Source organism: Cygnus olor, chromosome 19, assembly GCF_009769625.2.
Source record: "Cygnus olor isolate bCygOlo1 chromosome 19, bCygOlo1.pri.v2, whole genome shotgun sequence".
Classification (NCBI taxonomy): domain Eukaryota; kingdom Metazoa; phylum Chordata; class Aves; order Anseriformes; family Anatidae; genus Cygnus; species Cygnus olor.
This window is the reverse complement of record NC_049187.1, coordinates 9,893,872-9,918,851: the sequence shown is the minus strand read 5'-3', so window position 1 is coordinate 9,918,851 and position 24,980 is coordinate 9,893,872. Positions and strand designations below refer to the sequence as shown.

The 24,980-nt window shown below is 54.1% G+C and overlaps 1 protein-coding gene across 20 annotated transcripts in view; it reads right to left on the bottom strand.

Moving 5' to 3' along the window:
* Positions 1–2,122: 2,122 nt before the first annotated feature.
* The window catches only part of LOC121057304 (DAB2 interacting protein), a 225,995-nt gene continuing 203,137 nt past the window's right edge, over positions 2,123–24,980 (bottom strand). For 12 of the 20 annotated variants that reach the window (XM_040531235.1, XM_040531228.1, XM_040531230.1 and 9 more), the window contains 8 exons: positions 23,407–23,643; positions 21,681–21,882; positions 20,881–21,059; positions 18,425–19,298; positions 15,592–15,744; positions 12,152–12,354; positions 10,610–10,697; positions 2,123–9,023 (listed from right to left, as the gene is read on the bottom strand). In XM_040531235.1, coding sequence (XP_040387169.1) covers positions 8,856–9,023; positions 10,610–10,697; positions 12,152–12,354; positions 15,592–15,744; positions 18,425–19,298; positions 20,881–21,059; positions 21,681–21,882; positions 23,407–23,643 — 2,104 coding nt within the window. In that variant the 3' untranslated portion in view covers positions 2,123–8,855. The remainder of the gene's footprint in view (positions 9,024–10,609; positions 10,698–12,151; positions 12,355–15,591; positions 15,745–18,424; positions 19,299–20,880; positions 21,060–21,680; positions 21,883–23,406; positions 23,644–24,980) is intronic. The other 8 variants (XM_040531240.1, XM_040531231.1, XM_040531247.1 and 5 more) reach the window with 5 other exon arrangements.

Sequence of the window (24,980 nt, the reverse complement as noted above, 5' to 3'; positions counted from 1 at the left end):
ATGGCATCTTTTAAGTTTGAGGTGATTTATTTGAATGCACTTCTATTTCGTAGTGCAGCAGGGGTTGTGCGTTTGCGTTTTAAACAGAGCTCAGTGAGAGGATGCAGGTGGGCTCTGCGGAAAAGGTCAGGAGAAGCTAAATGCAGGCTCGCTTCACACCTCCTGAGCGCAGCAGAGCTGGGCGCTGACCTTTCCCTGTGTTCCCACTCCTTGCGCTACCCCCAGCAAAAGCGAGCATTAATAACTGGAGCGGCTTCGTCTGCCTGCACGCAGCCGGGAGCTCCAGGAGAGCACTCAGTGTGCTCGCTGTGCTTGCCTGGCTGTCCTGGGGCGATCCCTCGGGTACTGGGGGGCTCGAGGCCCACCCGTGCCTTCAGGGGTTTTGTGGGGAGGGGGCTGGTGTGCCGTGGTCCGGCCCTGCCTCCCCCAGTGGCAGTGCTTCGCCTGTGCCTGAAGCGGGAGTGCTCCTCACAAACTCAAGACCCATCTCCCTGGGTTATAGCTTGTGGGCTGAGTGTAGCCTCGTGCTTGTCCTTTCCTCAGTCCAGGTCTCACTGCTCTTAGTTCAGAGAGGTGAGGGAGGAGTATGGATTCAAGGTGGAAGAATGTTACTGTGATAAATCAAAAGCAATCAACGTGGGATCTCTGTTCAGGTTTTATTCCTCAAAGATACGGCACAAAAATCAAATGGTTGAGGTTATTCAATTATAGCTCACACCAGCAATGGAGAAATCTGATAATGTAAAGGGCCTGCATCAATATTATTTATGTGAGTGGAATTGTGCTTGCTGTCAGGTAGGAAACTGGAAATCCTACAGGTGTCCAGATCTTTGTGCCTCTTCCTTTTGCCTCCTTTTTTAATAACCAAATAACCTAATCTATGTCTCTCTAAGGTCAATAATGGAGCAGGGCACGTAATGACAGACTGGAAAACGTTTTCCCCTGGGTGAAGGGAGTGTGTCTCAAAACTGAGCCTGTGAGCAGCTTTGATCCTAATAAAGCCAGGCAGAAGTAGCATGGCGCATTAAATGAAAGCAGTGTGCAGCCCGCTCCTCCTGACCTCCCACTGCACCCACCTTGCTAGCTCGGTAGCTTTAATCTTCTCTTTCTCGGCTAACATTGCTCCTGACTGGTATTTCGGGATTGTGCTGGGAGCTGGAGCTGGCTTCTGTTTGGGAGCCCGAGTGCTCCTGCACGTACAGCCCCTGCTGGGGGTGGTGCGGGTTGCGCAGGGGGGGCAGTGCTGGGATAATCGAGCCCGTGCTCTGCCTCCCTGCCCCAAAACTGCTCCGTCTGCAGCTGGGGGTGTCCCAGTGGTGCTCTGACTCCTTAACCTGCGTGAGAGGTGAGCGGGGGGTGCCCGTGCTTCTGCAGGCTGCTGGGGTGGTGGAAGGAGCCTCTCTTGGGAGCAGTCCTTGCAGGAGAGAGGCCCCTTTGCAGAAACTTGGGCAGGTCCTTAGCCTGCAAGGGTGGGTGCTGGGGGGCTCACAGCAAGGGGGAGTTTGCTGCTGGGCAGCACTGCAGCCTTCCGCCCCTGAGCAGGGCTGCTTCCACCCCCAGGGCGGCTGGTGGCGTTCCTCTGGGGCACGAGCGTTCGCCTCTTCTCAGCGCTGGGCCCACGTGGCGCTGGGCTCGGGGCTCAGGGCACTGCCTGGCTCCAGCCAGGGCTCAGCTGCCGCCCGGTATCGCTGGTCCTTCCTGGAGGACGTGGAAGAGTGCGGGGAGTTGGTAGGCACGGATAAAATAAAGTTGTGAACGGCGAGGGGAGCTGAAATAGCAACATCGATAGCAGTTTGCAGATAATGATCTAATTAGCACAAACAACAAGTTTCCGCTAATGACTCTTGTTCTTCCAGCTCCTTCCTTTCTGCTTGCCTGTCCTTATTGACTCCTCCGGCAGCGGGCGGCTGAGCTCTCCCAGTCCCTGGGGCCGAGGCTCTGGAGGTTTGTTTACTGCTGGCTTTGAGTTGCTGCCCCAGAGGATGTTTGCGCTGGGGCTGGGGCTGATGTGAGTGGGATGGCTGCGTGCGGAACAGGGAGGGAGGGAGGGAGATCAGCTGTTTGGCTTTTTTTAGCATGCTAGAGGCCTTGGGAAAGTTGTGCTCCAGCTGTATGTCCTGTGTGAAAATGAGGATGATGACATTCATCTACTGCAGAGCGGCTGGGGGCTGAGTGTTTGTGAAGGGCTTGGAAAACCACGAGTGAAAGATGCTTGACAGGAGTGAAGACTGGAGATTAATAATGATCTCCGTGGCTGCCTCGCCTCAGCCTCCTCCGAGCAGGAGCTGTGCTGCTCACGGGGCTGTGATGGAGAAGAAGCTGCCTGGCACCACGAGCAGCCTGCGGTCTGTTCGCTCTGACATAGCTAAACTCGGCACAAACCTGTACCGTGCAATTACTGGAGCATTATTAATGCTGATGAGTCTTGGGCTAAAACGACTCTCCAGATTTAAAAAGCTCAAGCAAACCCATTTGGAATCCCCAGCCTCCCAGCCCCGTATTCCCCTTGTTGTTCTGGCTGCTGATTTGCAATTCAGAGGCTCGCTCCTCCCAGCCTTGCCCTTCTGCTGAGCAGCGCTGGAGCTGGAACCCGCTGGGAGCGGCTGCAGCCAGATGCCAGGAGCCTGAGATGCTGAAAGCTGTCAAGAGCACGGAGCTGTTCTCGGTGTTTTCAGCTGAGACTTCAGCTCTGCTCTGATGAAGCCATAACAGAGACCGCTAAAGAGGTTTTATTCAAATCAAGGTGTTACTGACTAATCCCTCTTTGGAGCAGTTGCTGAGATCCCTGCATTTCTTCCTGGGAATTCTCTTCTCTCTCTCTCAGCCTTCACAGCCACCAAGGTTGAATTCAGAGGGACGAGCGCTCCCCAGCCTGGTGTGGGACCAGGGGAGGAGGCGCTGGGAGCAGAGATGGGGGCTGGAGGAGCTGGGAATGGCCGACCTGGTGCAGGCCGTGCTGCGGTGCGGGCACAGAGCAAGGCTCAGCCACTGGGCTCTCTGCAGGGCCCTGTGGCAGGCAGGCAGCAGAGGCTCTGGTGTGAGGACAAAAGGCTCAAACCTCCCCAAAACCCCAATGCCAGTGCCCAGGTGTGTCACGAGGAGGGGTCGGGCACTGGCACTCAGGTACAGAAGCGTCAAGCACCTGGGCTGGGCGGAAGCCAGCAGGGCCCAGTGACCCGCCCGGCTCAGAGCTGCCACCGCGCACGGGGACAGCCACGGGCACTCGCCACATCTTGGCTCGTCCTGAGGCAGCCAGCTTGTCTTCCCCCTCTCTCATAGGAGCTAATTATCGTGATGGTAACGAGGCAGAGGTGCTGGTGCTACCCAGGGTTTTAATGACTCCTCCAAGTTTTCCGCCACTTCTAGGAGGAAGCCAAGGGAAGGGCTTTGGGAGGAGAGGGGTGGTGGGGAAGGCCTGCAGGAACCCTGAGCGTGGCCGGGCAGCCCCAGCCCTGCCGTGTGCCGTGGAGCTAGAGACTGGGAATGACTGAGTAGAGGCGCTGGAGCGCTTACATAAAATATCTAAATAAATCTTTAATATTTCTAATTGCAAATGTACATAAATTGCACGGCCACATCATTTCTTTGAACACCAACAACTTTCTCTGTACATTATTACATAGTTTAAAAGGAGCTGAAGGAGATTCAGCAAACACTTCCACTTTGCATTTTTTTTTTGTTTTTAAACATACTTACAAAAAAAATTTTTCTTTATAAGAGGATATAAAACATAGCGACTGCTTATCAGGAACAAGTATCAGCTTAAGCAGATATACAGAGAGAGGTATATCTTAAGACACAGTGATGTATGAGAAAGGAATATGTGAACATGGAGACTGCACTTTGGGGTACTGGCAGCTGATGCAGAACCACGTGGAATTTACAGCAGTGTCACAGCTCAGGTCATCTGTGAAGGTCAATGCTCCAACATGACACCTTTTTTAAAGCACGGTTGTTTTTGAATGTCATGTAACACCCTCAAGACTGGATTTGGTTTGGATGGACGCCTGTGAGCTGCATGTTAGCATGCTTCGATCATCCCACCCCTCCCACCCCCCTATATTTTCCGCAAGGGAAAAGGAAAAGGCAACAGATTTCTGTGCAGGGTTAGCGCAGGGCTTGGCTGCTTCTCAGGGCAGGGCAGGAACTGCGTGGCCAAGCCTTGCGGCTGAGCAGCCTGCTCTGAAACTGCCCCGAAGAGTCAGGGACCCGCTTGGAGGGGCAGTGCCCCTGCCTGGGCCAGAAAAGGATCCTCCTGGTGCCCGTGAGCCCCTGCACGCTGCCCCACGTCAGGGCCTGGTACCGGCCAGGGTGCTGTGCTGTGCAGTCCTAGATTGCTTCGAACGCAAACCTTTGGGAAGAGGTTGAGCACTACAGCCACTGCAGGGGGAAGGATGGGGTGCTGCACAAGAAACCTCACGCTCACCCCGAGGGCAGTGTCACAGTTGTGCCCTTGTACCGGCTGCTTCGTGCTCTGGAGGCAAGGCCACAGCGATCCCGGGGGAGCTGCTGGGTGCTGCTGGCTGCAGGACCGCGTTCAGAAAGGCAGCCCCAGGGGCTGCTGCCCTGCCCCAGGGGCGCAGTGGGAAACGAGCCCCTTGCAGATCTCATCCGAGCCGCACCTGGGGGCTCTCCTGGCAGACTACAGCAGTGAATTTTCCACCTTCTGGCACTAAAAATCCTTTCCTTGTCGGTCACAGATCAGACTTTGTTATGTTTTGTTGCATCGTGGTATGGACTTAAGTAACAGGAAAAGCCTCTGGACTAGTTGCTGATTTCTTTTCTAGGAGCGCCTGTGGTGCCTCGCTCGGGCCCACCGAGTCCCTTCTCCCTTCAGCCTCCCCATAGCAGCACAACCTGCGTCCCGCACCCTGCGCGACCCACCGGGCTGCCTGCCAGGCCAGAGGATTCAGCGCGTTCTCACAGTGCAATCAGTGCTTTACAGCTGCAAAAGCAGAAAACAAACCCAACCAGACTCCAATGACGATGCAGTGACAAAGGAAGGGCTCTTTGGATGGCAGCAGGCTTTGCAAAAGGGGCTGGTGACTACGCTGTAGTGTTAATTGGCGTGGGGAAGGACCTAGGTCCCTCCAGTTGGTTGGCACTGAACTTAAGCCATAATCCCTGTCCAAAAAGATGGTACTTGGAGTCAGCAGAGGTGTTGGGGTATTGTTCAGTCCTTTTCATCCCCGTTTACACAAAATTTTGCTCATTTTTTTCAGCAGTGTTCACTACAGTTTAACAAAACCCCAAATCATAACTCTTAAAACAGAATCCTTGAGGTGGGCCAACCCCAAATCTGGATCCCTGGCTTTTCTCCCTTCCCTTTCCCTCAGATGCCCAAGGGGAAGAGGTGGAATCATAACCTGTGGCTGGATCCAAATTTGCTAGCTTGAGTCCACCTCACCTAAACAGCATTGATACAGCCAAATCCTGACCAAATAAGCAGCACCAGAAGTAAATTACTATATACAACTGTTAGTGAGATAGATACGTTACAGTAAACACTGAAAACATTTACAAAAAAATATTAAGACTTGTATTAAGATAAAAATCTGAGTGTGTTTTAGTGTTGTTTACACTTTGACAAGTTTGCACTAGAACAGCTTCTTATTGTAGACAGCGCAAGAATGGAAAAGGAAACGGAGCAGATCACAAAACATTACGCGTAGTGGTTGCTTTACTCCGGTGTCATCGCCTCGGTATTGCTGCGCCAGCTCCCAGGGCTGAGGCCGCAGCTGGGTACCCTGCCCGCTGCGCTGACCGCACGCATTGCTGGCTCCCGCTCACACACACGTGCACGCACACACACACACAGAAATGTACAGTTTATAAATAACGAACACAAACTGAAGTAACAGATCTGAGCTGAGCCTGGATCTTAAACCCTATCCCCAGCGTTTCGCAGGGGAGGGTGGTAGTTAGGTCCAGTTGTTGACACTTGCAGGGGAAGGCGACACAGGGATGAGGGGCGGGGGGCTCTCCACTGTAACGAGACCGCTTCCTGATTTGAGTTTTGTTTCATACTGGCTCAGGAAACTAAGCAACAACTCCAGAAGGTATTGGCACTGGAACTTTTAAGGTTTTTTCTGTTTTGTTTTTTTTAATAACTCACTGTGGAAGGACTTAAGTGTGCCTGCTACTTCAGCAGAACAATGTGTTCAGTAATTTGCAACTTTGAGGTTAACTGGGAGTTTCTGACAGCTCCTGGGGAAAAAAAAGAAAAGAAAAAAAGGGGGGAGGGAGAAGGATCTAAAAGCAGTGCCTTGGCTTGTGGTTGAGCAGGAGATTAAGCTGCACTTTGCTTAGCTTCAGTGCTAAACAACTGTGTTGTGGGTGGTTCTTTTTTCCAGCTCTTACGGAGAGCACTGACTGCATCCCAACATTACTTCCATGTACGAATGGGAACGCTGCTGGTGGGGCGCCCGCCCCATGCTCTGGGAGCGTTTCCATTCCTCTATGTTACTTGGCTCTTGAAAAACTTCGTCTCTCCCAACACCGGTATGTTGGAGCTCAAAAACAATTAGCTGTAAAAACACATCTCAGGGCAACAGCAGTTTAAAATAGTCTTTTTGCAGGGTTCTTAACAGTGTGTATGAGACAACGGCAGCTGGTAAGTGTACGTACCGAACCGTTCCCAGTACCCTGTGTATTCCTAACCTGTCTGGGTCTTTCTCCAGTTGTAACCTTGTCAGATTTGTGTGGGTCTTCAAAGCCATCTGTGCTAGTCTCCAAATTCAAAGGTGACTGTACTTGCCATAAATGCTTAGTGATTACTTTTCTCTGAGGAGCTCCTGTTGGGGTCTGCTGTGTGATTGCACCACTCTGCAGGCGTTGGCTGGGCGCGGAGACCTCAGTGCAGAGCAACACGTCCGCTCCTCCAAGGACCAGAGCTGCAGCAGGTGCAGCCGCGCCGGGCTTGGCCCAGGGCTTCCAGGCAACAGAAAAACGCTTACAAAAAGAAAAAGCAGCTTTAATTTTGAAAACAATTGCATGTGGAAGAATGCTGTTAATGAGCCTTACGGCTGTGAGGTGGCATGGCAATGCAGAGCTTACTGGCAAACAGCGTCCTGCTCGGGCAGCCTGGGTACTGAGAGGTTGGAGACGGTACCTAAGCTGTGCAGAGCGCAGTGAGCATCCTAGTCCCTTTGGACATTTACACATGGCAGGAGGAGCTAGGACAGGCGGTCAGCAGTGTTAAACTTTAGTGGGAGGAAAAGGCAGATGTCCTGTACACTGTACACTGTCATCCATATCTCAGAGAAAATCTCTGGGCTCGCGGTACGAGGGACCTGCTCTGAGACTGGGAGTCATGAAGGACTAACTTAAAAAAACACAAACCAACAAACACACCGTGGCGGCAGGTCAGCGGCACAATCCCCCGTTAAGGAGGTGACCCCTCCGCTGAGCGCAACGTGTCTGAATGTGCCGAATCTGCGTGTTTCAGCAGCAAGGAAAAGTCTAATCCTGGCTTATGCCTGCACAGTGCTCCTGACAAGGGGGCTCTCGGTGGTGGCTGCTGTTCCTGTTGGTTACTCCCTTATGACCATGTTTTACATTCTTCAAGCCGGTTAATTTCCATGCAGTGCTCATTCCCAATTTAAAGAGGACAGTATTCCAGAAAATGGGCTCTTTTTTTTTCTAATGCATACTGTGAAAGAAAAGAAATACAATTACCGATCTTCATGGGTCTTCAGGGCTGTTCTTGTTTCTTTGCCTGTTTTTCTCCCCAGAAACAGTAAAAATCTCCGCACAGAGTATTACATCCCCATAACGAACCCTTTGTCAAGCAAGACGCTGGCCGTGTCACAAAGCCCGTCACTCCCCCGTGCCACGATGGGCACCACCAAAGCCAGACCCTGCACCTCATTCACAGCTCAGGGACAAAGCTCAGGCAACCTTTACTTTATTCTGTGGTTAGGCGTGTGGCGGGGAACGCAGCGCCCTGAACTACTGCTTTATGGAGACTTTCCCCATTAGCTGAGCGAGCAGCAGCTGGCGAGGGGACCCAGGGAGCCCATCGCCAGGTACCAGCTCCTCCCTGCACCTGCGTGCAGAGCCTCCGGCTGGCTCCGCTCCCTGGGCTTGCGCGGTGGCTCCGCAGCCCCAGCAGCGCCGTCGGACCCTTCTCCACCGCCCTGCCACCGCAGTGCCCCATGCAACACCCCTCTGGTACCGCGTTGCGCCGAGGGAGCCCTGACCATTCTTCTGGACTGTGGCCCCTGCGTGGGCGGAGTTAATTAAACATTAATTTGCTGTGTAAATGCCCTGCAGATAGCTACGTGCTGTAAAAGCCAGTGGCCTCACAAAGCCACGTAAGGAAGGCCGGCCGGGCGCGGGGTTTGCTCTGGGGACAGGGCTGTGCTCCAGGGGGAGTCACAGGAGCGGGGCAGGCTCTCCTGCCGCCCCTGGGCAGCTGCAGCCAGCTGCACGCTCTAACTGCACTGAGTGGGCCGCTGCCTGCTGCAGGCTCTGCCCAGCTCCCTTTATTTCGCTTCCTGCAATGACAAGGACATTATTCCTTGCTGGGAGGGGTGAGGCATATCCTTTGGGCAGTTTGGAAGGAAAAGGTTACTTCTGTTTAAACATTAAACACTGATTTAAATCCAACAGTGACAGCGATTCTCAAATATCTCTTATTTCCTTATGCCACTCATCTCACACTCGATCTTTCCGTCCCCTCAATGTGCTGGCATTAGCATCTCCCACAAAGGCTCAGTCAAGCGCGCCGTCCGCAGTAAGGAGCTGGTTTCTCTGGGGGAGAGAGCAGCCGTTCTTTGAAGCCGCGGCTCACACCTGCTGCTGCACGGTCTCTCTGGCCAGGCCTCCTCTCCTGCGGCAGCGCCCTCCACGGGTTAACAATTACTGCTGTTTCTGAATTCTCCATTCTCTGTAATCTGCAATTTAGTTGGGTTTGTGGGGGAGATCCCATTACGTGTCTGCATGCTGTACCTCTCTTTCAGCTGAGTAAGGGCACTCATTAGCCGTGCGTTGGCAGCATCCAATGAAGCAATGCGTTTCTCCTGCAAAGGAGCGGCAGAGGGGAACGGTCAGTGGAAACGCGCGGAGCCCTGGCTCGGTGATACCGGGGCTTGTCCTGAGCTAGGAGCCCAGAGGCAGCCAGGGTCCGGCCCCTTCTCCTCTGGCAGTCTTACAGAGGCTTTGACACATCAGGCTTTTAAACAAATGGAATCTGAGCTAAATTAATTTTATCATCCCATGTAATAGTTGGTCCTGAACAAAATGGAGATAAAGTTTATTTTTCCTAATTTTTCAGTGATACAGAAATTAATTGTATTGTTTGCTCTAACTGCAGCTGTTATGAAGATGATAAGACTCATGTTCTAAAATCTAGTTCTCTCCCAAGATGGTTATTCCTGCCAGTGTTTAATTGATTTTGTTAGTGTAAATAAATGGTTTAAATGACTTGTGGCCTCCCGGGATGGCTGTGATGGCAATTTCCTTATTCTTACTGATTAGAGTAAGAAGTCCTGTCCAGTATCGTGGGGATGGGAGCTGGAGCTGCTGTGTCGCAACCTGGTCCAGCTGCGCCTGCCTGCTGCGTCTTCCTTCTGCCTGCCGCGAGCGGGGGGATCAGAAACAACTCAGAGGGGCTCAGGTTTGCCTGTGTGTGACTGAAAGATCGTGCACCAGCCTGTCCGACACTATGCACAGCCTGAGATGACAAAAAGCCGAACAAAGCAGGCTGCACAGGCGTGGCGGGAGCCTCTCAGGTACGCCACGGTGGCAGCGGGTGGCCGCAGCCTGCCCCGCGCACGCCTCCCATCTGCCCCATGTCCCCCGGGCTTTGCTCGAGTGCAGGAGGGACGGGGCTGATTTACCAGTTGTGAGCCAATTACAGGAAAACGGTGATTCTTCTTACAGAGTTACGACTGTCTCATCTCCTTTTTAATTAGCTATACAGTAAATTAGTCATGAGCGGTGACTCACAAGTGATTAATACGGTCATTAGGAGAAAGCCTACAATTTACCAGCACCTAGCCACAAGCTGAAGGAAGGCCTGGCTGCTGAGGAGATGCTGATCTCTGCCTAGACAAATTAAGAGATTATGGGCTGTATTTTCAGATTGTTCTTTCCAAGCAGAGTATTTTGTGCCCACCACCTGATGCCATTCTAATCTATAACACTAGCTGAGCTTCCTAATCTTGCAAACCACAACCCGAATGCTGAACAATGTCAGCTGTGCTCTGGCCAGCCAGTGCTTGCCTTGCCAGCCAGGTCCTGCAAGCATTACTGGAACTCTGCAGGCTCTGAACCCACCCAGCTGATCTTACCGGGCTGAGCACCATTCAGGCTGATTTTCAGCACTGAAACAAAGGGTGCTTGCTAGGGAAGGAAGGAGGCTCCCCGTCCCTTTGCCTTACTGGCTGGCTGGCTGGAATAAGGCAGGCTCCCAGCACTGAGGCCTTTCAATGCTGTTCCTGTGAGGTTACACGCGTCCTGCTGAGGTCTGACCCCCCCGTCCCTGACTGTAGCTTCGTGCTGACTCACCCCATGCACATCGTCGTGCCACACATGACCTGGCACTGCTGCGTGTTGGCAGTCTCACCCCTGAGAAGCGCTGCAGCTCTCGGCATCAGGGACTCACCTGTGCATCAATTATCTTCTGCTTGGAGTCCACGGCAGCCTGCATTTCTGCATGGTCCTTCTTTAACTCCTCCTCAACTGACATCAGCCTGGTAGCCAAACAGACAAGAAAAGAAAGCCACGTTTTCAAGCTGCAGAGTGCATAGCCCTTGTTTGTGAAGTGGGGCGTACTGCTCAAGGAGCTAAGGAACTTGGAGGAGGTGGCGGAAAGGGGATCCTGCAGGCCTGCAACTCCTCCTATCTTTAGGCTCCTTGGAGCTGGTTTGGAGCTGGTGGCTTTGCAGAAAGCGCTCTGTATGAGAAAAACACAGTACCCCAAGGCACCCCTGGAGAAAGGGCAGGGACAGCTTCGGGCATGGCTGGGCACACCGGAGCACATCTCTTCATCTGCTCATTCAGACAATTTCATTCCCAGCTCTCGCACAGCTTGACAGTGACCCAGGCCACTGTTCTACTGCTAAGGCAAGATTGTGCCGATCACCTCCTGGCTGGATCAAGCTACACTGAAAAGTAATGGCCTTTTGTAGCACGCACACAATGTCAGGAATACATTAATTACTTTTGTTGGGCTCTGCCACACTGAGCTGCCCAGACACGAGTCTTACACCCACCCAAATCAGCCACCCAGGGTGAACAATACAGCGCACGGCCTCATTTAGTCCTCGTCACCGAGGAGGCAAAGGGGTGCTGTACAGCTCTGCAGCACACAGGAGGATGTATGAAATGCCAGAAGGACTAGCTACAGATGGGACAGGCCTCACGTAGCAGCCCCCATCATCCATACGAGGTCTAGTTCCCTCAGCTGAAACTGCAGCGCTGAGGCACACACAGAGATGCTCCCAGGACCCGCAGCTGCGCATTCAAACACACACACACACACACACACACACACACACACACACACACACATCTCTTCTTGCACAAAAACCAATAGTTCAAGCCCAGTCTTTTTTTCTGGTGATTAATTTTGTCTAGACACCTCTATAGCAGGCTGCCCAAAAGCTTAAGCGATTAAGGCCAGTGAAGGAAGACCCATCTAGGAGGGCCGATTAAAAGCACCGAATTGGCTTGCCTCAGGTAAAGAAGAAGCCAGCGGGACTGAACAGCCCAGGTACCAGAGAAATGTAACCACCACATCAGTCTGGGTGGCAGAAGGGGTTTATAGCTAGGAGTAATGTGAGGGAGATGAGATCTTCACTGAATGTCAGGAAAGGCACATTTTGAGCATTAGCTCAATTGCTTGTACAAAAAGAAGAGCAAGCCTGCCAGATCCTCTGAGAGCCGGGGGGGCCTGCCAGCCCTTGCCTCCTGAAGTTTTGTTTTCGTGAATCAGGGAAATGGGGGCAAATCCTTTGTGAGGTGACACTGATGGGGGGGACCCAAAGAGTCAGGGCTTGAAACTCCCCCAGGGGCGGCAAGTGCGTAAATGCTGGCAAACCCTCAAGGGAAAGCTGCCTGCTCTCCCCAGGAACCTGATTCTCCCGAGCAGGGCTCAGCTCTAATGCCACCCTGGCTGCCTGCCTTCCTCCCGCCTGCCCTGTACCTGCTGATGATGCCCTTCATCTGGATCTCCTTATCCTCCTGCTGCCTCCGGAGCCGTTCCTCGCTCTCCTCCAGCCTGGCCTGGTACTCCAGCATCAGCTTCTGCGTCGTCTCCTCCTGGCATTTGAAGCGTGTCTCATACTCCTCCAGCTTCTTGTTGGAGATGCGAAGCTTGTCCTGCAGCACCACTAGGTCCTGCTGGTACTACAGCACGCAAGGACAGACACAGGAGGAGAAAACACATGTAGCACGTTACCTAGTAGGGCTTTGCCCTTGCCAAGGTTTCCCCATAGCCCGATTACGCCCCTCTCCTCGCATCAGACTAGCTGCAAACCCTTGTCAGATAACCCCACGTGCTGACACCTCCTCGTCCGTCTTCTCCGTGCTGCGCTAGGAGCGGCGCTGCGTTCCGCGGGGCTGGCGCATCACTGGCAGGTTCAGAGAATGGGTTGTTAGCAGAGTTTGGCATTTCACACGGGGAACGCAGGTTAGAGCGACTGAATGGCAAATGCAGCTGGCAGTTCCCTTACACTAACAGCGCGGGGCTAAACACAGGCAGGAAAAGCTGAATTGGTGGGATTTTGGGTTTACGCGTGAGCTCTTCAGCCTATGTCAAGAAATGCGTGTGCTGTGGAGTTGCTGAAAGCCAAGCAGGAGCTGTTAGGGCGGACTGCCTCCTGCCAGGCAGCGGGCACACGTCAGGCACACGTCGGGCGCTGCCGTGTAGCGCAGCGCGGTCACACCGCGTCGGCGTGAGCAGGGGCAGCGAGCGGCACTGGTACTGCGCCCTGCGGGCTAAGTGAGGCGGGCAGATGTCAAGCCCAGGCTCAATCCCAGAAGAGCTGCTGCGTGAAGCCAAGACCCCCACAGACTACAGTTTGCACAGCTGAAGCTAAAAATCAGCAGAAGACCCACGTAAAGCAATTACAAAACCGGAGAGCTTCCTAACCCAGTAAGGCTCGGTGTGGCTATTGCAGAAGCACAGCATTCAGTACAACTTGCTTTGGTAAAGGAAAATTCAGTGTAAATCGCTGTAAGATGACTTTCATTTCAAAGTTATCCTTGAAATTTTTTTTTTTTTTAATTTAAACTGCAATAACCTTAGAATAATTAATATGCAGCTGATAATTTGGCCGTTTTAGGGTCAGAAATGGGAAAAAAAAATTCATCTGTGTCATGAAATCTGTTACAAGGCCACAGGTGTCATACACCAGCTGACAGAAATGTGCTTCATTGTGCACTGACTTGGTTAGCTGCAAACGTGGCCATCTCCTTGGCCAGCTGCACCTATGTAAGCATTCAAATTGCGAACTTTGTTTGTCCCAGTTTTGAGAGCCCTGCTGTGGGGTTTTTACTAAAAGGCCAGCTCTTTGTGAGAGGGCCCCAGCTCGCACAAGTCCCCACGGCTCTCCTACGATCAACTCCACTGACTTGTGGCAGAATAACCGTAATGCCTCCAGGCTGAACCTTTACGGTGTTGAGGGTTTTCCTGACCAGCCACGGTATTTGCGGGTATTGGCAGGCAGAGTGGGAACAGCCTCCAAGCTCCTTCTGCCTGGGCAGACGGGCACAACGGCTCGCTGTGTTTTTCCTTTAGCAAAGCTTTTACTGAGGCACTGAAATGAGACAGTTTGCACGTGGAACCGGCGTGATGGAAACACGGACGCCCATAGAGCTGCACAGAAGCACTGAAGTCAGACAGAAGGGAGTTGCCCAAAGAGGAAAGATTAAATACCTACCCTAGCCTTAAAACAGGAGCCGCATAAGTGAGCTCAAATGATAGCAGGAGAGGCCTCGGAGCCCGAAGGAGTCGCTCCTGTCTCTAGAACACTTGTCTCAGTCTCGGTTACCATTCGAGGCTTACAGTAATGGGGAGAGAGGTTATGCTAATGATGGTCCTTAATGCCAGTGACGGGTGTGACAGCAAAGTAACAGAAGATGCTGCATGGGAATGAGATTCCAGGCTCAGGGCAGGGGCTACCTCCGACCTGAGGGCAGGGACCGGTGTGCTGCAGTACCGCCTGAATCTGTAACCCCAACAGCATCTACCTGGAGCGGGTGCTGGCGACCCCCTGCCTGGCACGTCCCGCACTGACCCTTGTGAAGCCCTTCAGTGACCCAGCGCAGCAGTAACACCGCGCGCAGCGAGCGCATCTGGGAACACCCTCGCTGTCACTGGCTGCCTGCTGGTGTCTCTGCTCGGGCGTCTGCCTCACAGAACTTCTTCTGTGTCAGATACTGTCTGCTCAGTACGTGTCTGTGTACTTACAGGAACAGCCAAGGAGGAGAAAGGCAGTAAAAAAATGGGTTGAGCTCTCACAAACAACAGCCCCGCTTTTCCTGAGGAGGCTGGGAGCCTTCGCCTTCCACCTCACAGTCCCTACCATAGGGTCTAAAGTCCCCGCCTTTGGCCTTTCCCTTGAATTTAACAGGTAAGAGTCCAACAACGGTACAACACAACAGGCAAAGGCTGCTGTTACAAAAAAACAGAAACGTGTCTGTGCTGGAAAAACAGGAAACAGGTTCCGGGAGGGACACGTCTGGAGTTGTGCGTGACCTGGTGCTAACAGGTGCCTGGTGTGAGGAACGTGACGCACGGTCAGGAAACACCCCACGTGCTAACCGTGCCCAGCTGCAGCTCTCCTGGCAGTGCCAGGCTGCTGAGAAAGCATCTCGCAGAAAAGATTGCTCAGCTCTTGACTGCTGCATCCTTAGTTCTAACCCTACTTCACCCCCGGCCTGTGTACTCACTCTGTTCCCACCCCAGGCTCCTCCAGGAGGCAGGGGAGGGAGCAGCACCCGTCCTGCAGCAGCACACATCCTGCAGCCTTTCTGGGACCGTGGGCTCCGACTGAATACACGGAACTGCCTTCTGGCAGGCCGCACACCGGGCAGGCCCTCGTCCGTGTGACACAGCCTTGGAGCAGCGTCAGTGCACCAGTGGAGTCACACCACACCCTGGTGCTGTAGCCGAGACCAGAATCTGGGCTTAATTTTAGGGCTTTTTGCAGCCTTTTAAAGTGAGAGCTGCTTCTTGCTACACGTCCCTGCTGTGAGGCACAAGGCTGCCTGCATCCTCCTCCCTGGTCTTCTATAGGTGAGCTGAAACTGGCTTTTAAGCTTTCTTTCCTGCAGCCAGGGGGAAGTAAGAGGCACCAGCTGGCTCCAGATGATGTCACAGAGCAGCACCAGCACTCGATTCCTGGCTCCTGCTTTTCTCACTAGCTCTCATCAGAGGGCAATTTGAGTCAGTGTGTGAAAACCTCCCAGACCTTCCCCAGCAGTGCCCTGTGACGCCGAGCAGCAGGGCGCAGAACCTGACACCCCTCTCTCCTGGGCAGGGAGGTGCCAGACAGCCCACCTTGCCCCTGCTCAGATGAACGACATTCAAGGAAATCCTCTCTCTATTTAGAAACTTGATTCAATCCAATCAGGTTTTACCTTTTCTGCTTGGCTGAGCTCGTCCTTATTCCTGAGCTTATCCCTGTGCTTGGAATCTGGGTCAATGCTTTCATCTTCTAAAAACTGCATGTTCATATTCAAAAGCCAAGCAGCAGTGCGGTCCAGGGCATTGGGGTTCACAGGAGAAGGGGCCTACAATGAAACATACAACCATAACAAAAGAAAAACCTGTAACAGAAATGGTCATGAAGCTAGAGAGAGAATTTCCTTCCAAGCAAGCCCTCTCCCGTGCTGTTCAAACAGCAATGAGCAAGTCTGAGCTACCGGAACAGCCAGGGGGAGGCACAGGAACGACTCCTGTTGTGCACCCCACATTATTTTAATACATTGGCCTTCGCCAGGCCAAATTCTTCCCTTTGCCATCCCCAGAGAACAGCCGCACAAAGGTGTGCTGCAGAGGGATCCCGCTGCAAGGAACAGGCCCGGGTTTCTGGGGCGGGTCGTCGCCGCTGGCAGATGGGAAGGCTGCTCGCTGGGAAGGCTTCGTACGGCTACGGCTAAACCCAGCGAACTAAATGCTTCTCTTGGTCATGCTGACGTCTGCTTGGAAAACACAGGTTTCTTCTAGGATGAGCCTCTCCACAGATGAGGTCCAACTCCTCGACATCTCGGCAGCTCCCGGGTGTGCTCAGGTAGCTGTGGGAGCGCGCGGAGCGGGGCTGCTCTCCTGCCAGGCAGCCAGAGCTGCGGCTGCGGCTTTTCAGTCCTGGCCTGGGCAGGGACTGCAAGCTCCAGCTGAACTGCATTGCCTGAATAGTTTCCAACCACATCACGAACTTGAGGAAGTGAAGCTCCAGCCATTTCCCCTCCATCCTGGCTCATTATAAACGGCAGTAATTAGTTTCTTGGATGAACACAAGGGATCTGCATGACCTGGTCAAGTGAATTCAAGATAACAAGGCAGAAATGCAGGCGACTTTCTCTTCCATGCAGAGCTCTGGACAGGGGAGAAACCCAGCCGTTGGCAAGCAGCAGACCAGGAGGTTCTGAAGGAGTGGGGGCTGCCTGGTTGTCTCCCTGGCACTGGGAGCTTTCCCAAGCCATCTTTCAGTCTCGTCTTCATTTCCACAGTTCTAAATCAGAAGCTTCAGGCTCTGCTCATGGCACACTTGCTGTAAACCCTGCCCTGGCTTGTGGCTTTCTGTTTTTTCTTAAACCTTCACCTCGGGCGCTGCACCTCTGGTGGCTGCTCACTGTCTGGCTCGGAGGAGTGCTGGCCACCCGGCTTCACTTCAGCGACTTGAAGGCTCTTGGTCCCAGGCTCTCAGTTAACAGAGCTCAGCCCACTGTGCACAGGTCCTTCCGCCCCTTTCTTCCTTTGCCAAAGAGGTGAAAAAGAGCACCTGATCCGGCCTGGCACAGCTCCAAAGGCAGATCAGCAACTGGACTCACAAAGGCAGGGGAGGCGCTGCTGCCTGGCAGGAGCGGGGCTTGGGGAATTCTACGGGAATGGCCAGGGCACGGGACGCCTTTGTTCTCAAAGGGCATTTAATACCAGCAGCTGTGAAGGAGCAGTGTAACAGGGATTCACGGACACTGCTCACACACAAGTCGAATATGCAGATCGGGCTGGGAGGGCATTTGGGGACTTCAGGTCTTGGAGGAAAGCTTTGCAGTCACCGACTGGCCAGGGGCCGAAGGTTCTGCTGCGCTCTTCATCTCAAAGAAACTCTGCTACCAACCAGGCTGCTGCTTGCAGAGCTCTGTGCCCTCTGCACCTAACGAGCATCGATCCACATTATACAAATGTGGCTACGTGGCCAGCTTGCTAATGTCAGCGCTTATGAATCAATACAGTATGCACAGAACAGCTCCAGATCGGGCTGATACAATAGCCTTTAATGGGCAGCACTGCCACAAGGCCTCCACAGCTGCCTTGTAAGGCAGAGGTACTTACACCAGCTCTGCTGCTCCTCCAGCGCTGTGCTGCTGGAAAGGAGCCTGGGCTGAGGTGCCGTGAGCTCTTGCCAGTTGTCCGCACTCTCTGGGTTTTGTATTACTTTTAAAACTCCTCCTTTGGGCACTGAGAGGCCCTACTGTGTTAATTTTCTACAGGGCTGTATCTGAAATGTAAAATGACTAAAGGAGCACTAGCCAAGCAATTTATCCATGCCAGAAAACCGGAGGGCCCTGGGTCTGTGACGTACTGCCTTCCATTTTAGCACCGTGAACAGTCCCATTCCTTTCTGTGCAGACCAGCACGTGCTCTGGGACCCGAAGCACTGTCGAGCTCTGCACAGCTGCAGCTTCACTCTTGATGAGGAACACGCTCCTTCCTTACCGCTCTCGCCTCCCCCGATGTGCGCCCAGGAGGGTCTAACAGAGAAATGAGTGTCCAGGGACACCAAGGCTGTGGTGGGACAGGAGCAGCAGCACAGAGAGTTGTAGATAAAATGAGAAGATTAGCGCCTAGTCCAAGTCTGTGAGATGGGGCTGGGTTGACTATGGCATGGGATGAGAGCCTGTGCATGGAGAGGCAAAGCGGTGACGAGATGGTAGCACAGGACAGAGGCAGGGCTGCCGTCGCCCTCGTGCCTCTGCCACCTGCCACCTTGCAGCAGTCACACCCCAACGTGCCACACAGCGGGGAGAAAACCACGCGTCTGCGTCCCCTTCCCTGCAGGGCCTCTGTCCCAGGCCACGCTGGGTGCAAGAGCCAAGGTAGCACCATGGTGCTGGCACTGATGTAGTAACTTGGGGCCAGAACGATGTCCCCAGCAATCCCCAACAGCCGATTTCTTCTCCAAGTCCGTGGCCTGACCCCTACCTGGCCCCGCCAACCCCCGGAGCTGTCACAGCCCCCCGAACTCACCTGTTTGTGCATCGTGCGCTGCTTCATCTCGGGGCTGTCGCCCTTGGAGGAGGAGGACTGCTGCCGCAGGCGGGCCCCGCTGCCGGGCCAGTCGGGCGAGGAGGACATCATGCTGCCGCTGGAGGGTCGCTGGTACTGAACCGTGTTCAGCAGGGAGGGCGGCGTCCTGCCCCGGGTGACCGGCGGCGGCGGCGGGGGCGGCTGGTCTATCCGCCTCTGCGGTCCCGCGCTGTTCTGGCGCGGCATGGTGGGCTGGCCGCCCTTCTCCGTCAGCGAGAGCTGCCGCCGGGCCAGCTCCCCCGTCCGGCGCGTGAAGTCCTCGCTGGCGGCGGGGCCGGCGAAGCCGTGCTTGTTGGCCGTCAGCTCCTCGCTGTTGCTGTGGGAGCTGAGCGAGCTGTGGCACTCGGAGCCGGAGTCGCCCAGGCCGCGAGGGGAGAGCGGCAGCCCGGCCGCCATCTGGTACACGGGGTTCTGGAAGGAGAGCGGCGCCAGCAGCTGGGGCCGGCCGGGCGCGCTCTCGCCGCTCGGCGTGGTGGGCGTCTGGCCCACCCGGCGCACGGTGGCCATGCCCGTCACGCTGCTCTGCTGAGTCCGTGCGGTCCATACGCCCTGCAACTGCCCGAGGGACGACTGACTGTCATTGAGGGAGTCGGCAGCGCCGGGCGCGTTGGCCCCGCTGTCCAAGAGCCGATTGTCCTGCAAGTCCACCATGGACAAACTCTTGCTGCCGTTAGACATCTGCACGTCGGGCTCATTGGCCTCTGAGTAACTGGAGCTTCGGGCAGGCGAGGGCTGGGCCCCAGCAGACCTTGTGACAAAAAACAAGTCCTTGTTTTCAGGGGTTGGAGATGGTAACCGGGTGAAATCTATCAGACTGCGGGGAAGTCAGTGCGTAAGGAAAAGGAGAGGAAAACAAAAAAAAAAAAAAAAGAAGAGTTGTGAATGCTGCACCAGAGCAGGAAAACGTTATCACTCAGAAGAAATCAGCGTGGCGCAGCTGTGCGGGCAGCGGACGTAGCCCAGCCCCTGCAGGGCACGGGGCCAGGCCCAGCTCTGCCTGTGCGTGGGGACGGTGCAGCAGGAGCAGGGGAACGGGGGGTGCGGAGGGGTCCGGGGTTCTGGGCACCCCTGTGGGGGCGGGCAGGGGAGCAGGGGGTGCCTCGCGTGGCAGAGCGGGCCGTGCTCTGCGGGAGGCATTGACGGGCTCGCTCTCGGGCTCTGCCTCGCCAGCCGCAGCCCGCAGCGTGCTGGCAGCACGGGGCTGAGCTCCCAGCTGGCCGAACCCACCCCGCTCTCTGATCTCTGCTCTGTGCCTGGGCTCTGAGCTCCTGGGGGCTGGCCAGGATCTGTACAGGACCGGGGGGGGCTGATCCACACCAGGCCGCCAAGGGTCAGACAGAGCTGTAACAGCAGAGCTAAATCCTAGCGGCGGAAAGTTATCCACCCACTGCTCCTGCTGTAACAGATACATCCAAGCAATATTGATTTCTTGCAGACAGAAAGAAAGAGCTTTGCAGTAGCTTAATGTGAATACACCACTGATCAAAGATGGTGCATTGTAAGCAAGTATTTGGGTGAAAGCATACTGGTAGAGATCTTCCATAGCATTAGATTTAAACAATTGTACCTCAAGCTGGGAAGCATTAGAGATGAAAGCTCTGATTAAAGCAAGTCCAGCTCCATTGCTGCCTTTCATTCCTAATTAAACTGTTAAGTATTATGTAGTTTCCACTTACAAACTATTTTATTAGCAGTGTCTTTCAATTTATGTGGGCTCTACTTTTCCAAAAACAGAAACATTTTAAGTCTGCAACAGTCATCCTTCCCATGAATGAAATTTGTTACATAATTAGGCCTAAAAGTGTGTTTGGTGACTGTCTGTGAATCACTGCTCATTAAAAGCACATGGTATTATAAAAACTGGATGGAGTGGATTGGAATTGATTGTTAGGCCTCTACAGCTTGGCCACTGTTAGAGAAATGTCCACATTTGGATCTCAGTGAATCCAGCACATACCCTACATCTTACAACGATGGGTAAGACCAATAAATCTTGCACATTCAGACAGCTAATGAACTCAGTGGTAGAACTCAGTGCTTTGAGGTCAGTATGAACAATCCCTCAAGCCCTCAAAGGATGAACATTTTGCTTCTGCAGCCAAGCGTCAAGAACTGAGCTCGGAACTGGCCAGTTTTCCATTTCCCAAACCACATTCCCAGCTCTGGCTCATCACAGACCCAGGATGGAGCCATGTGCTTGTGCTACTGCCCACTGCTTTGTCTAGATTCAGAGCTGAACCACACCCAGTATCCATTTTGCAATTGAAAGCCTTGCCAATGGATCAGGTAAGTCCACAGCACACCTTGTCCTGCCAGTCCCTGCAGGTGCTCAGGTTTTGGTAGTAGGTGAATACTCAGTATTTCCTTTGTGGCCAGGCCACCTCTTAGGCTCTTACCCAGATAAGTCATTCTCTATCACCATTTTCTGTAGCCCCGCAGAGATGCTGTTGCCAGCGTTAGGAGTGGATGCAGTGTGATCGGCTGTGACTGAGACCTGCACGCAGGCTGGGTTACTGAGTGCCGAGTTGACATCCCTCAGGATCCGAGGCAGAGGCCCAAGCTTTGTTGCAGTGCCCTGGTAGAAAAAGAGAGCAGAATTACTACCACCATCTTGTATTTCTGCTAGAGAACTGTGGGTTCTGCCAGTTGCTGGACAGTCTCTTCAGTGAATTGTTAGCAACATTAATTTTCTCCATAATTTAACTCCACTGGCTGTCCCAGACATGTGGCTTCAGAAACCATTTGCTGCTGCGGGGCAGAAGGCAGCAAGCATGCTTAGCATAGTTCAGACGCCGAAGACAGCTGTGGCCAAGCCTGGTCCAGGTCTCCTGACAGAAATCCTTTTCATTAAAAATTAACCATTTGAATCTGCTGGGAAAAACAGAAGGGCCTGGCGTTCAGCAGCTCTGCCTTCTCATCCCACCAGCCCCTTCATGCTCACCCCCAGTGATGAAGAGCAGAGGGGGAAAGCGATACTCACATGCCCCCAAGAAGGCCAAGAAGGATGAGCTACTACAGCAGCACGTGCAAAGGCTGGGGAAGTGCTAAGGGTTCGTAACAGCGGTGCTGTGCACCCACACAGCTAACGGATGGGTACGGGCTGCACAAGGGGGAAGTGTGTGGTGTGCTGGGCCCCAGTGCCCAGCGCTGGCCAACTGTGCTTCCCTCCGGGCCTGTCCCTGTGAGCTCCCCGTACCTGCTCCAGCTGAGAAATGACTTCCCAGAGCAGCGAGTGCAAAGTGGACAGCTCCCGGCCCAGGTCAATGTAGCCTTCAAAGCCAGCTGTGTTTGAGATGGTTTCTGGATTGGAAATCTCCAGGAGAAATCTCTGCATGTTAGTCCATTCATGCTCCAGGAACTGATTCATGAAGGACATATATTCCTCTTTGCTGCCAAACCTATCAAGACAGCAACAGAAATCTCAGCTAAATCCTGTAAACAGAGGTGCAGTGAGCAGAACGAGCTGGTACATATGCACGTAAGAATGCCAGAGCCTTTCTGTGGCATCTGAACCCTTTCAGAGCCTTTGGGATCACTGGGTTGCTAACAAGCAGCTGGTACCCCACTGAACGTGGAACCAAAATTAACTCCAGCCTAATCCAGCTAAGCCCTCATCAGCATGGGACCTCAGCAGCAGAAATGGAGGTGAAACCTATAGAAACGAAGCTGTTCTTGGTGATGGGGTGTATCTTACTGCCGGTACAGCCTCCAGAAATAAGACACACCAGTGGAAATAAAGAAATCAAAATAACCAAGCCCAGTCACTTGGCTGAGGTGCAGTGAATGACGGCTGTGGGAGTCCCACACTCTCCCCCACTTCCCAGGCACTGAAGCTGGCCGCAGCCACGTGCTGCTGCCACCCTGGCACAACGGCCAGGCTGTTCTCCCCTCAGCCCTGCACACTCCTTCTGCCCTTCAAGCACTTCACGCAGCCTTCGTTCTCAGTTAGATGTCTTACTTAGAGCACAACAGGGCCTCGTGGCTCAGTTGTACCAGCAGCACTTCACGTTGTGCTGTGACAGTGATTCTGCAAGGAGAGGCGTGTGAGCGGTCTGCAGGACAGCTCAGCCTCATCACTTTGGTTGACTAATGTCAGCTTAGTTAGAGGTTCCTTTCTGCAAAGTGCTGCAAATCTGAAAACCCTTTAGTTAGGGATTGGTCAGGAATATGGAGAATTTCTGTCATCTGGTGTAACACGCTTATTTGTCTTCCATCTGTGGTTGTGTGCATGCATGTGCACTACTGGCTGCGCATGTGTACACTGAGCTAGTTCCCAAATCTAAGGAGCTTTAGAAGGAAACTGCCCATTCATGTTTTGGAAAGCTCATCGTTTTGTTATCAGAGCTCAGGATAAGTAGCTCAGAGCTGCAGCCAGTGGAAAGATTTTCAGAAATCTCTTGCTTTGTTTCCATCAAACCTACGGGCTTAGTTAGAAATTGATAGTGTCCCCATCCTCTTTTCCTGCCATCCCCGTTCAAACAACTGTGCTGTCGTAGCAGGGAAGGTCCCAGAGCTCCTGGGAGGGACAGAACAGCTCCCGAGCTACACACACCACTGCTGCTGTGCGGGTTCTGGCCCTGCTGGTGCCTCTGACGGGAGGCAGAGCTGATGCCATCAGCCTCTCCCAGCACAGCGATCACGGGACACATTTCCTGGCTGTGCCTGGGTGTTCCCGCTGCGACCCAGCCCGCTCCTCTGTGTGGTCAGAGCAGCCTGTTTTCCTGCTCATAAAACACGTGCTGTTTTGGAAACTTCACTGATCTCCCTGACCTAACAGTGAGGGAATGGGTCCCAGAGAGAGATGGGGAAAAACACAACAGGAAACAAGCAGGCCCTTTCCATCCAGGGAAGGAGCGGCCAGTGTGGGACCTTCCTTCCCCTTCTTCAGAGCTGCCCCCCCCCACTGCTGCAGCCCCGCTTACTTGGCGAAGTTGGCGAGGTTCTGGGTGACCTTGGCAATGAGGGTCAAAGTGCGCGCAGTGCGGTCGTCCGGGTACTCCTGCAGGAGACTGAAGAGGGAAGGGGACATGATAGCTGGGCACAGGAACCGCAGGAACAAGGAGGCACTGATCAGTCGCTCGCTGATGTCTGGGCGGCCACGGTTGCTGCATTCTTGTCTCCACGAGGCGAAAACTTCCTTGAGCTCCCTTGGGAAGACACTGAAATGACAGAAGGACACAGAGGGATGGTGAAGTTCAAGGCCAAGGTTTTTGAAGTGCCACAAAGCAGTAAGAAGCATGGTGTGTAGCAGCAGCCACGTGGTGTGACGCCCTGACCTTCTGCACCAAGGCAGAGTCCTCTCACCCCGCACATCAGCACTGCCACCCTCACCAGCCACAGGCTCTTTTCCTTGCAGCGCCCGTTAGGAGACTCAAACCACACGGAAAAGAAGCATAGAAAAAAACCCCGACAACTGGGAAGCCAGAGATACAAAACAAGCCGTGCAAAGCAGCTCAGCGCCACGTGAGGTGGTGCGGAGCATCCCAGAGCGATGGGGCACACCACCTGTGTGGTGCCCAGCAGCGTGGGACACCCTTGGTGGAACCACCGGGGGTACTGGGGTCACCAGCACAGCTGGTGCTCGGCTGTGCAAACTGCAGTACTCCTGTTCTAGCTCTTGGACCAAATCCCATGGTAATGAGGGCAAATGCAGAGCCCCACTGGAGTCACTCCAGCTTCGCAACCGCACCGAGCCCAGCCGGGCTTCCCAAGGCCCCGGAATTCCCCCGTGCCCAGCAGACGCCCGCCGCAGCAGCCCTTATCACCGCCAAACCGGCTGCCTGCTCTCCTCCCAGCTCCCTGCTCCCACCTTATCCTGTTCCCAGCACGGGTTATTTGTTCAGCTGGATCCTCCCACGCGGGAGCAGGCTGACAATGGGTCCCCAGTGGCCAGCAAGTCCCTGCTCCCGGCCCTTTGCCTCCGCCCCAGAGGCTGCTCTGGCCACGGCCACCGTCTTTGTTTGAAAGTCAGAACTGTTCACCTCCAGAGCTGGCTGGTCTAACAGCAGATCGAGGAGGGGGCAGACTCCATTTTAGGCCATAAATCTCCTTACCAAACAGCCATTTCACAGGACAGTTTCCCAGTTTTGCTGCAGGGACTACGTGGGGTGAGCAAAGCAACGTGAGCTGGCTTCCCTGTGGGCCTGACTGCCCTGCGGCTGACCCTCACACTTGTTGGGAAGAGAAGGCCGCGCACGCCGCGCTGCCAGACCCCGTCCTGCTGCCCAGCACAGCGCGCTGCCACAGCCGATGTCCACCAGTGCCAGAACCAGGCGGGAGGCCCCAAACTGCACGAGCCTCGGAGCGAAGCACCCGGCCGAGCCACTGCCCCGCTGAGCACCGCACCGGCCGGTGACATGGCACGGCACGGCACGGCACGCTACGGCTCGGCCCCGGCAGTGGGCACCTGCCCAGCCGTCCTCCCAGCCCCGTGTTTTATAAATACCACTAACCAATGCCTTTGGCTGGAAAAGTTCCCCTCTGTCTTTGGCGTGAT